This window comes from Bolinopsis microptera, chromosome 4 (genome assembly GCF_026151205.1).
Source record: "Bolinopsis microptera isolate Bmic1 chromosome 4, MBARI_Bmic_1.0, whole genome shotgun sequence".
NCBI lineage: Eukaryota > Metazoa > Ctenophora > Tentaculata > Lobata > Bolinopsidae > Bolinopsis > Bolinopsis microptera.
In genome coordinates, this window is record NC_087075.1 from 5,682,332 (window position 1) to 5,695,337 (window position 13,006).

Sequence of the window (13,006 nt, forward strand, 5' to 3'; positions counted from 1 at the left end):
GGGGTGGTTACACAGATTACCACAAACCTAATCAGAACAAGTGGAGGATAAACAGGTACTTTAGGTTGTAAAAGTCACGAACGACTTTGTAGCACAGGTTTTTAAAGAAACAGTAAATTGAACCCAATGTTCAGGTATACACTGTGTACTGTTAAATGAGATGTTTTTTTTTCTAGAAGGTACCTCACGCTGAGTCCTATTCTATATACATATTATCTTTTTTGTGATCACCCTATCTGTATATTCAATCTTCTTTTCTCTTCCATACTCACATATTCACATACAACCAGTACTACAACTAGTCATCTTGTAACTTGGCTAGTAATCAAAACCACAATTAATCACAAGAGAGATGGACAACAGATAGCAACACCTTCAATACACTGTTCAAGTTAATCGTTTATAAATTTACAGATCTAGAGAATTCTAAATATAACCCGTACATCTGACTAAAACGTGTATATCGTTGTTTTTCTCACGTCAAATTCTGCAGCGAGAATATTGTAGCTCCAGATATCAATATCACACTTTTCCAGAAAAATTGACGCGTAAAATTCTGTAGAAAGAATATCATACTTCCAGTACAAGAAATGCCAGTTAAAATAAGAGAAGGAGAGCAACTTGCTACTCATATCATATCAGGGAGGTAATTTCTCACGGTGATATAATCCCAGAATTACGCTCTGGATCATTCTTATCTCTTGGCACGTGCGGAAGTGGAGCGTAACAATACACCACTGCCTTCCAAGCTTTAAACTTCAAAGCTCTTTCTCAAACATCTTTCATCATCTCTGGAAGGTGAAAACACGCACTGTTGAAGAGCTAAACTGTATTCCCGAGTCACCATATCGTTTATTATTGTCCAACCCTGTGGCCTGAACATTCAATTGACCGACAATCCCGCAATCCGTGCACCATGCCACCCTCCCCCTCTCTCTCTCTCTCTCCCTCTCTCTCTCTCTCTCTCTCTCTCTCTCTCTCTCTCTCTCTCTCTCTCTCTCTCTCTCTCTCTCTCTCTCTCTCTCTCTCTCTCTCTCTCTCTCTCTCTCTCTCTCTCTCTCTCTCTCTCTCTCTCTCTCTCTCTCTCTTTTCTCTCTCTCTCTCTCTCTCTCTCTCTCTCTCTCTCTCTCTCTCTCACTTTCTCTCTCTCTCTCTCTCTCTCTCTCTGGCAACAACCCAACATCAGTCCTGCTTGTCATTGAGAAGCACTCAGACCGTGACTGCACCACTTGTCACTATTGGCAGGATGCCAAACCACGTGATCTTTGTCTGGTATCACGTGACTATTATTGAGAATATATGGATTACGTCAGCCTCTAGCACTGTTGTGGGGTCTAGATGATCGAAAGCTAGCTGTCTTGGCAACGAATCATGTACAGTAAGAGCTACAGGGAGAGATTTGAAATGATTAGTATAGGAAAGGTCTGATGGATATGTGACGTATCCTAACCATTATGTCATACTTATCAGTTTAAACCTAAGAAGTGACAGCTACTAACAGAGTGCACCTAGCAACAGTATGAATTATGCAAAACAAGGACGCCTCAGGGGGAATGTCTACTGGCGAGGAGCCTCAAACTTTAAATCATTATGTGATTAATTATGTATTATTAATTATGTAACCGCTTGCTGCCAAAGTGGGAATACCAAGAGCTTCATCGGTTCTAATTATGTGTTCACAAAACTAGATTGTACGACAGATATTCTATTTTCAGTTCACACTTTTCAATCGAGTCATTACTTTCTCCAATTTCAAATCTTCCCAGTACAAACCATGAACATAATTTGTGTAGATCATTGACAAACACAAAAAGTTGGATATTTGGACAATTAACTAATGATTGACCATCGATTTTTATTTTTTTCTGATGAAAAGTCAGATTTTTCTGATGAAAAAGATTTGTGCATATTTATCACTTATGAACCACACCACTATTCCCTGATGAATTATAAATGAAGACCGTAGAACTTACAATGAGATTTTGAGGAACTCTTTTTAACGATTCATGTTTAGAACAGCACACTACACACTGGATGTAAACGAAGCACACAGACACAAACCGTAACACACCCAGGTGTACGCCGACAACCAATCACGGCCCTGCATTCAACCCACGTGACGAGCAACGAACCAATAGGATCGCCAGCAAAACTAGCAGCAACTATCTGCTTGTGCATTTAAGTGCAGTTTGCACGAATCTTTTAATTCAGTTATAATTAGTGTGGCAATGTTTGCCGGTCAGGAGAAGAGTGTTAAGCCAATGAGCTTGCAGTTAACCGCCCACGTGCACAGTATCAACCAATGACTGCAGAGCAGCAGGTCACCTGTCCGTGTGTGTATTTACAAAATGATAGGTATTTTGTCTACCCAAGCATTAACCGGGCGTACACACATGCAACCCTGTTAGTGCACACGACGCGTGCAGAGCTCAACGCAAAACTGTTGGAATGTTCTGGCACATTCCTTTCGGTTTAGTCGGGGAGAAATACAAGATTCCTAGAAGTACAAGATTCCTCAACTCCTACAAAATCACAATCCCTCTCTGAGGTGGGTAGACCAGGGTCACATGGGTTATTCCAAACCTTCGTAGAGAGCTTTGTTTAATCTACCGGCATATAAAATAATGTAGCACAAATCGTTCTCAACAATACCATGACTGAAAAATGAAAATAGATAGAACTCTTAAATACTGAAGACCCCCCCCCCGGCCCCCGTCCCCGAATATACTCACATGATTATCAGCTGACAGGGCCATGTTAGCCAGAGCGCACACCGCATGTTCCCTGATCTCCATGGTGGGACAGTTCATCAGCTCCACCAGCTCCTTCACTATACGCGGGGTATTCATCTTGTTCTGCAGATTAGAGGTAATTAGCAAGTTATTAGGTGATTAGCGGCTAATTACCTGCTCAATACCAGGGTCATTGACACAGCAATAATCTTATGCTGATTTGTAATTAACAAGTTCAATTAGGAACTGATTAGGTAATCAAATAGTGGACCATGGCCGTAGCCCGTAAAGGTCGATAAACACGTGGTAAACACGTGGTAAACACGTAGTGCACACGTGGTAAACACGTGGTAAACACGTGGTAAACACGTGGTAAACACGTGGTAAACACGTGGTAAAGCACGTACCCTCATTCTTTTCGTCAGACTTGTCCGGGAGAGTATTCTGATTAGTAATCTCCTACTCCAGTTTTTGGTGAAGTAACAGTTCCCACTCTTGAAACTGTCGCCTATCTCACCTGGAGTTGCGGGTAAGTATTTATATAGTATGCATGAAAACGAGTTTAAGTCACCAATGCACAATCTGAAGTTTGTGGACCTCAACTAAGCCTTTCACTTGTTATACTTATAAATATACATAAGTATATATATAAGTATACGTATGCGTACAAAGTATAAATACAAATGATTTACAAGCTCTGATGATGTAGTTTTACGAAGAATTCAAGCCTCATATTTATATTGTGTGTTTCCCTTCGTGACCAAATGCAACATAGGTATAACTGAAGTGTCAGTGGTAACTATCACACTGGGCGTGGCCCGTGTTACATATCCCGTCATTTTCTATACGGGAGGTTTACAAACTGATCCGTCGATTGAGTCACATAATAAGCCGTAATAAGTCATATCAGTTACAGAAATAGTCATATCAGTTACAGAAATGTGTTTACTTGGAGAGGAAAGAGACCGCAGTCGTCTAGCATAGCTCATCTCATTTTGCACCAGCTTTTGTTTAGCATTACTCATGGGTAAATCGTTTTCAAGTATAAGGGTGACAAGCAAATCCGGATCCAGCTCCGAAAAGTCAGATATATAGTCCTGAAACACAATGAAATATTTTAACAGGATAACAAATTTATCAGTAATATTAACAAGAAGGAAACGATGTCATTACCATAAATAAGATAACCCAATAAACTTAAAACCCGAGTTCAGATAATACTAGAAATACTGATTTATCCCAAAAATGAAGGACTCTAAACACGGAATCTCAGGAATCTCAGGAATTTCAGGAATCTTACCACTTCACTCTTCTCGCCCTTGTTGTGAGAGAAAACCTCCTCCAATATCGAGATAGCTTGCGCTTGTATCGTCATGTGACTGTCCAAAAGCTTGACCAGTGTTTTTAGGAGACCGTTTTCTACACACTTCCGGATGGAGTGTCCAGATTTGTCTTGAGTTGGCTGAAAAAGGGAAAAGTCAAAACTTTGGGGAATCTTATCCGGTTTTCTTCAAGAACGAATAATACTGTTAAAGGCTTTATTAGTTTTACGTCAAATGTACTATGTACATAAGCATTGGTACGGCGTATTGATGAATACCCCCATCATTGAGCTTTTATATAAAATAGGCTCACTTTGTAAAATGCTAACTTAGCATTCTTATCATCTGGTCGAAAGATGTACACACAAATACATTGTTAAGTATTAATTACACATAACACAGAGATTGGAGGTACATAATATTGTCTGCTTACAACTTCCTTTCCCAGGACTATTTGATTTAACAATTAAACAGGCCGGAACGCATATATGACGTACCGGGCGTCCCGGCCACAAAACTGGTTTAATTATGTTATTTAATTATGTGAATATTATTTAATTATGTGAATATTATTGCGCGTTACTATTTCTTCTTTAATCAGGGTTAAAGTATTGGTAGTCGTGTAGTCGTTTAGAAGGGCTTCAGCCAAAAGGTTAGAACGAAGACGTGTGAAATGCACATTCTGTGAATCAGAATCCATGAAAAAGTATCTTTTTAAAAATTTGCGAAGCCAAAATTGTAGCAGGTTCGTAGTGGAAAATAGATTTGAGATATTTCTTAACCCCAAAGGGTGCCGTAAATAATTGTAACTGATTTGGGAAATTTTCGGAATTTGTAGCAGTTCAAAGTTCTGAAGAAATCAGTTAGCGTAACGAATAACGTGTAAATAGTTTAGCAATACAGTTGAATTAGGGCAAGCCTCGCTGCCCGGGTCAGAACAGAGAGAAAAACTAGAATGGCTACAATGTCAGCACATTTCTCGATAATCGAAAAACAACTGGTACACTTTGGAACGGACCAAATATAATATAAGTTTATATATTGAATAGTTTACTCGTAAAGCTGTAAAGGGATTTAATGCTTTGTGGTATATACGTGAGAATAAAGTTCGGCAAGAATGTGGAAAGAATGAGTAAAATTTACCACATTTTTCGTAACAGGAAAATTGAAAATGTAGAAGAGCTCAATGAAGCACTAGTGTGCTAAAATGTGCTAAAATGCTTTTATTATAATATCTTCAGAGGGCCTGATGTCATCATTGCATCTCTTGGGTTGGCATTAATATTGTAGTGATTTTATGAGTGCAACATACAATTATGCACAACTATGAACTAAGTAAATTCCCATGAAATGACTTTTAGAACATAACACTGAAATTCAATTTACCCAACATCAATGTATTTGATAGATTATTTATATTAAACAATAATATATTAGTATATAAATAATAAGTTATATTTACCCGAAACAAATGGTGAAGTAGTAGGGCGATTGCCTGAGCGCAATCGTCTGTTAGCAGGGGGTACTGTGCAATTATTATCAGTTTATTTGCGGTCTTCTCGTTGCACATTTGCGGCAGTAGGTATTTGTGACATTCTGGAGAAAAAAATTTAATAAGGCTATCTCAAGCTTTGGACAAAAATTTTAAAAATAGTTTTTAATCAATAAAATTATTTGATAAAAATATTCTACCAATTATAAATATAACTTAATATAACTTAATAATAATATAACTTAATATAAATATAACTTAATATAAGTTTACCCGGGTTCATAAGAAGATTTATCATCCTGGACAGCTCCTCTCGAAGATGTCTCATTTTATCGGAAATTGAGACTGGACTAGAATCAGAACTGCCCACATAGCTGGAACTGTCTTCTTCGTATTGTGAACTGTAAAAAAGGTTCCAAAACTGTAAGAAATATATTTTTCATGCGATTAATTTGGCAACGTTAAGTTTTTCTAGTAATCTTAAAATCTATAAATAAGATTAGAATGCATTTATACATTTCCATTAGTATAAACTACACATTTGAACCCAAAATACCAGATAATATAAATCTCATTGTCTCAAGCAGACGGTTATTACAATTGTATTAGTAAAGTTCATGTTTTAACTAATAATTAACCTAACTAATTAACAAATCACCCGGCACTAACCTGGAATAGGATCCAAAATGCGGAGGTTTGAGTCTGTCTTGTTCTGGAATAGAAGTCAATGAGTTGTCCTGTCGAGGGCTATAACAACTGTCTGTCGAGTGAACTGACGTTCCTACCATGATTTCTGGGGAAAGTATTTTTTTTCTATGAAAAGGAAATTTATCTCGTCGGATGAAAAGGAAATTTATCTCGTCGAGTGGTATAATCTGTGATCAAGAATATTGAACGTGCAGCACTGAGCAATGGAGATTTTGAGTCACGTGACCGGTGTTTCTTTAATTATGGCCGTGAGAAAAGTTGAACTGTGGACTTAAAATAACTCCGATAAAAATTATCTACTTCTTGAAGTGATCGTTTGAGAACCCGAAACCGGACCAAGTTTACAAATTCATCCTGGCCTCGAAAAATTTTGTTTTGAAATCTCTGGTTTGGCCGTAACTTCTGTGATTTTCTAAACAAAATACAGAATTTAAACTGCCGGAACTTACATTTAAATTTAATTACAGAGATAGAGCACGGTCAAGGCCTGAAACCCTAATTAAAAGTCAGCGACATCGTGTGTTATAAAGCAAAGTTTGTGTAACAGCGATTGGCGAATTTCCAGTTATTATGGTCAATATCAGTTAATCTGCTGGTCAGGGGAGAGCTTTGCAGGGGAACAATATAAAACGGTCTTTGCCTTTATTTCGTGTGATTAGCCGTGCAGAGTTGCAGAATGAACATACCAGGCATTCTCTACTGCATATAATTTCAAATTTCTGCCCCCAGTTAAAAGATTGATTCATTGTAATAGTGGTCAACAAATTTTGCCTAGTGTTTGCAAGATGCATGTATCCAGTACAGGCTGACCTAAGCCCCGAAGCCCGGCGAAATTTTTCCATACCACTTCAGTCCCGGCCGAAATTTGTTGGTCAAGTCAACAAATTGGACTGGCTTTATGTCATTTATAAGCACATTTAAAAATATTAACCACTCTTTAATGACAAGTTTTAAAAGTAATAAAAAAGAATTCAAGCTGCGTAATGAGTATCTTACCAGATTCGCTGCTGGTTTTTTCAGAGCAAGCAATATCCACACCACTATCTATTCTCTTTCCTGAACGGTCCAGGAAGTTGAGACTGTTGATAAACACAAACGCTCCTGATACTGACAACTGAAATGGAAGTGTTGTTTTAGAAAATACGAAAAATGTTGTTGTCTTGATAAACTTTCACATTATAGTTGCTAAATCATTAGTTATTTTCAAGAAGGCAGACTTCTAAACTCGTTTGTAAATGATACAAATATCATGTGAAAGAGTCCTCGACATTCGCATACCTCTTGAATCTTGGAAAGTGCAGGTTCTATGCTGATTGGTTTTACACCGTTAACTTCGGGTTCCTCGATCTTAGATCCGTGGTCGACCAAGATGTGAGTCATCTCACGGTGCATTATTTTACCTGAGATGTATAGATCATTCAAAAAAATGTATAAAATGTATAATGTATAAAATGTATAAAATCATCCAAAAAAGTTTATCAAGAAGAATGTTGATCCAGGTTGAGACCAAAGTGTGCCGTGCATGATTTTAACAATCAAAATCCCAAATCCTGTCATCAGCTACTAGTGAACTGTCAATTATAGTCTGACAGTCACTGTCTGTTAGCTTCAGTCGAGACTGCAGATTAAAATCTGCAGACTAAAAGAACTGATCATCAATAAATAATAATAATAATAAAATTTGGTAGCTTAAACACAAAATTTAAGCCCAGTGGATAAACCACAAAACTTATGCTCTATTGTGTGAAACAAAGATACTAGAACAAGATAACTATCAAGGAGTGTATGCATAGCTATAGGACATAAAAAGTTTTGGAACAAAGATGACATGCTTATGAAGCGAGCTAACAGTCTAATTGCTAAAAGAGTCAACTTAAAAATAATCATAACTATCACAAAGTAGTATTTAAAAGATTCACAAGGTTGAAAAACAATGATAAGCCTCACCTGCACAATAATGGAGTGGAATCCTTCCTTTGATATCTTTAATGTTAACTGCATTGAAATCTTTTGCCAAGAATTTGACAAAGTTTTTCAGACCATATATTGCAGCTAGATGTAATGCGGTCATCCCCTCCTTGTCCTGTTATTTTGATTGGAGTTTAAGGTAATTGATATCAAACAAAACACAAAAGCAGATGCAGATATTGCTTCAAGGATTTTATGTATTTAATCATATCAAGTTTTCATACCTTAGCAAGTCGTAAGCAGTCTCGTTCTACATCAGAAGTACAGCAATGATTCATGAGGAATTTACACATTGATATCTTGTCTATTCGAGCAGACAAGTGAAGAAGTGTTTGACCAGCATCATCAGCAAAAAGGATATCCAGGTCAGAATATATCAAGGCATGCAACCGTTCTTGATTACCTTGCTTCATACACTCAAATGCATTACGAAATAGAGCATGGTTTGTTACTGCAAGTTTGTGTTCCTGAGCTTGTCTATCATTATTAATCACTGACATCTTCATATTTGATTGTAAATTTGATTGATACGTAACAAAATTACTGTCTCTGTTAGGAAATGGTTTTTCTAATTTCAGTTTTGAAAACAAGGGCGCAACCTTACTGACATCCTCTAACAGGTCTGCACGTCTGCGTACAGCCTCTATAGTCCGATGCAAAGCATCATAAATGTCTTCCACTTGTTTTTCTGTGGTGCACTCGAAAACATGTGCCATACTGATAGTGTTGCTGTTTGGGTTGATTGATGTGGAAGCACTAAACACAATGTATTTTTCTTGAGCTTTAATACTGTTCACGATGACATCAACTGGAACACAAAAAATAACTTTTCCAGACTTGGCATTGATAACCCGCAAATAGTCCTGCGAATTGATGAATATTTTTGTGTCTGACAAATTTGGTGCTTCTAGCACTTTTGTTATACATGAGTTCATTTCTTCAAGTGATGAAGGATTGCAAACATCTGTTGAGCCAACATACAACACTGAGGCACCTTTGTTAAGAAACTTCTTAGCTTGCTCCGATTTAGGAGAGCGTCGCAGCGAGGTACGTCCTATTAATTTGACCATCCTGTGAATATCGTATTAAATTTAAGTTGATTGATCAAAAAGACAAAATAATGTGTCAGCAATGGTCATTATCCAACAATGTATATAAGGTTATATAAAAGATATTATATACATACTAGTCAATTAATAAATTTAATAAAACGGTAACAATTTCAAAAATATATTTAAAAACCCCCCTTGTAACAAATGTAGCTCAATGAAAATTCAAGGCACAGGCTGTAAGTTTACATCCAAATCTGCTATTTTCACCACACCACTACAATTTCTCAACAATGTGTGGCTGTGTGCGCGGCGGGCTGTGTATAAGTGTATATGGCTGAATTTCAAATTTGAATTTATTTTTGAATAAAACATATTATGTATTGATTGTTTTGTGGTAAATAAATCCTCTTTCTCCTCTATACTAAGAACAATGATTGTTATTCCTAATAGAGAAGAAAGGGTCATTCAAACAATATATATACATTCAGTTAAATCAAGTGATGCAATTGGCAGAGAACAGTCAAATCAAGTGTTGCTATTGGCAGAGCTTGAAAATGTAACATTCCATCAAAGGTAATTTTAATAGATAATTCTAATAGATCAAATTTTACTATATTCCTGATAAATTCATATCGCATTAAATAGTTACCACTTATTATTAAATCTAAAATAGCTGATAATTTAACAAATTATTAACCGTCCCCTTCAAGTGTTAAGTGAGCAATAATCTACCAACAAACGAATTAGCCAAATATTGGCGAAAAGTTTTGACAGGATAATTTACTATAGGCAGGGATAATTTGGCTGTGTCGACAGTGGGGTTCCTTAAACCCAATGAAGTCCTCAGCTTAGCACAGCCAATCCGAGGGATTGATGGCACATGGGGGGGGGTGTCATGTCCGTCTATGTCCGCCTATGTCCTGTCCTTTTTGGATTCTATGAGACAACGGACGTGTTTTTTGGGACATTGGCGGACACGGACGGACATTGGCGGACTCGGACGGACATTGGCGGACTCGGACGGACATTGGCGGACCCGGACGGACATTGGCGGACTCGGACGGACATTGGCGGACCCGGACGGACATTGGCGGACTTGGATGGACATTGGTGGACATTAGCGGACATTGGTGGACATTAGGGGGGGGGGGGGCTCATGTTATTTTTTGTCCGTTTTTGTCCGTTCAATTTTGTCCGTTTTCAGAAAATAGGGTACCGAACGGACAAAAACGGACAAAAATTGTAACTTTTGATTTAAATTTTCTCCACAATTTGTAACAGGCTATTTGCAGAAATGGGTAGCCCGGTTAATGACCATGGTCCTTTCTCAAACTTTTAATACTCAATTAGGTACTAAGAATAACATAAAAAGGGATGAAAAGGGAATTTTTTTATGAAATATGTCATGTAACAACTTTTCCATATTATTATTACTGGAGAGTGAAACTCTGTTAAGCCAAAAGATTCTTGAGCACATTTTGAGTCAGACTCAAATACGCTTAAAAACATTTTAGTATAACAATAAATTGTGTAAACAATAACACCAACAATAATTATAAATTGAACAAATTATTGAGGGATGAAAGTGAGGAAGAGGAGGAGGGGGACTGAGGAGGGGGGACTGAGGAGGAGGAGGGGGCTGAGGAGGAGAAAGAGGACTGATGAGGAGGAGGAGTAGGAGGCTAGGAGGAGGAGAAGAAGAAGGACTCAGGACCTGAGGGCTGAGGAGGAGGAGGAGGAGGACTGAGGAGGAGGAGGACTGAGGAGGAGGAGGACTGAGGAGGAGGAGGACTGAGGAGGAGGAGGACTGAGGAGGAGGAGGACTGAGAAGAAGGAGAACTGAGGAGGAGGAGGACTGAGGAGGAGGAGGACTGAGGAGGAGGAGGACTGAGAAGAAGGAGAACTGAGGAGAACCGAGGATGCGGACTGAATAGGAGGATGAGGAGGAGGAGGAGGAGGAGGAGGAGGAGGAGGAGGAGGAGGAGGAGGAGGAGGAGGAGGAGGAGGAGGAGGAGGAGGAGGAGGAGGAGGAGGAGGAGGAGGAGGAGGAGGAGGACTAAGGAGAACTGAGGAGGAGGGGGAGGAGGAGGAAGAGTAAAACTGAGGAGGACTAAGGAGGAGTACTGAGGGGGGGTCCAAGGGGAACTTTGGGGAACTTTGGGAAAGTCCCCCAAGATTTCTGAAGTTCCCCAAAAAAAGTTCCCCAAAACTCCCCAAAGTTCCCCAAAATTCCCCAAAATTATTCAAAATTATTTAAAATTATTCAAAATTATTCAAAATTATTCAAAATTTCTCTAATATACATTAATACCCATTAATGTTAACATGTATGTTATTATAAGGTATAATCTTAACTTACTTGTTGATACTTGCAGCATGATAATTTGTTTGGCATTATAATTTTTTTGGGGAACTTTGGGGAACTTTGGGGAATTTTGGGGAACTTTCTGAAGTTCCCCAAAAAAAAGTTCCCCAAAATTCCCCAAAATTATTTGTTTCATTGATAATTTTTTGGGGAACTTTGGGAAAGTCCCCCAGGTTTCCTGAAGTTCCCCAAAAAAAAGTTCCCCAAAACTCCCCAAAGTTCCCCTTGGACCCCCCCCCTACTGAGGAGGACTGAGGAGGAGGACTGAAGAGGGGGACTGAGGAGGAGGAGGGGAGGCGGAGGAGGACTGAGGAGGATGACTGATGAGTAATGATGAGGAGAAGGAGGTGGATGAGAAGGATGAGGAGGACTAAGGAGAAGGAGGAGAAGAAGGAGGACTGGTGAAGAGGATTGATGAGGAGGAGGAGGAGGACTAATGAGGAGGAGGAGGAGGACTGAGCAGTAGGAGTAGGAGGAGGACTGAGGAGGGGAGGAGATGGAGGACTGAGGAGGATCTGAGGATCAGGATGACCCAGGAGGAGGAGGAGGATGACCCAGGAGGAGGATATAGGGGGAGGAGGAGGACTGAGGAGGAGGACTGAGGAGAAGGAGGAGGAGGACTGAGGAGGAGGACTGAAGAGGGGGACTGAGGAAGAGGAGGGGAGGCGGAGGAGGATTGAGGAGGATGACTGATAACTGGTGAGGAATGACGAGGAGGGGAATGAGGTGGATGAGGAGGATGAGGAGGACTAAGGAGGAGGAGGAGAAGAAGGACTGGTGAAGAGGATTGATGAGGAGGAGGACTGATGAGGAGGAGGAGGACTGAGGAGGAGGAGGACTGAGGAGTAGTAGTAGGAGAATGACTGAGGAGGGGAGGAGGAAGAGGACTGAGGAGAATCAGGATGACCCAGGAGGAGGACCCAGGAGGAGGAGGAGGCGGAGGACTGAGGAGGATGACTGAGGAGGAGGAGGACTGAGGAGGAGGAGGAGGAGGACTGAGAAGGAGGAGGAGGAGGACTGAGAAGGAGGAGGACTGATGAGAACTGAGGAGTTGGAGTTGGAGGACTAAATAGGAGGAGGAGGGGGATTGGGGGAGGACTGAGGAGGACTGAGGAGGAGGAGAACTAAGGAGAAATATGAGGAGGATGAGGACTGAGGAGGAGGAGGACTGAGGATGACTGAGGAGGATGGCTGAGGAGGATGACTGAGAGGGAGGAGGAGGAGTAAAACTGAGGAGGACTGAGGAGAAGGAGGATGAGGACTGAGGAGGACTGAAGAGGGGACTGAGGAGGAGGAGGGGAGGCGGAGGAGGACGACTGATGAGGAATGATGAGGAGGGGAAGGAGGTGGATGAGGAGGATGAGGAG

The 13,006-nt window shown here is 39.9% G+C and overlaps 1 protein-coding gene across 4 annotated transcripts in view; it reads right to left on the reverse strand.

Moving 5' to 3' along the window:
• The window catches only part of LOC134814411 (uncharacterized), a 54,258-nt gene extending 44,912 nt beyond the window's left edge, over window positions 1-9,346 (reverse strand). For 2 of the 4 annotated variants that reach the window (XM_063822508.1, XM_063822507.1), the window contains exons 1-11: window positions 8,447-9,346; window positions 8,202-8,337; window positions 7,533-7,654; window positions 7,251-7,368; window positions 6,216-6,258; window positions 5,820-5,947; window positions 5,517-5,650; window positions 4,033-4,194; window positions 3,682-3,829; window positions 3,140-3,249; window positions 2,733-2,855 (exon numbers count right to left, since the gene is read on the reverse strand). In XM_063822508.1, the coding sequence (XP_063678578.1) occupies window positions 2,733-2,855; window positions 3,140-3,249; window positions 3,682-3,829; window positions 4,033-4,194; window positions 5,517-5,650; window positions 5,820-5,947; window positions 6,216-6,258; window positions 7,251-7,368; window positions 7,533-7,654; window positions 8,202-8,337; window positions 8,447-9,292 (2,070 nt within the window). In that variant the 5' untranslated portion in view covers window positions 9,293-9,346. Of the gene's footprint in view, window positions 1-2,732; window positions 2,856-3,139; window positions 3,250-3,681; window positions 3,830-4,032; window positions 4,195-5,516; window positions 5,651-5,819; window positions 5,948-6,215; window positions 6,340-7,250; window positions 7,369-7,532; window positions 7,655-8,201; window positions 8,338-8,446 lie in introns of all 4 variants that reach the window. The other 2 variants (XM_063822506.1, XM_063822505.1) reach the window with 1 other exon arrangement.
• Window positions 9,347-13,006: the final 3,660 nt, after the last annotated feature.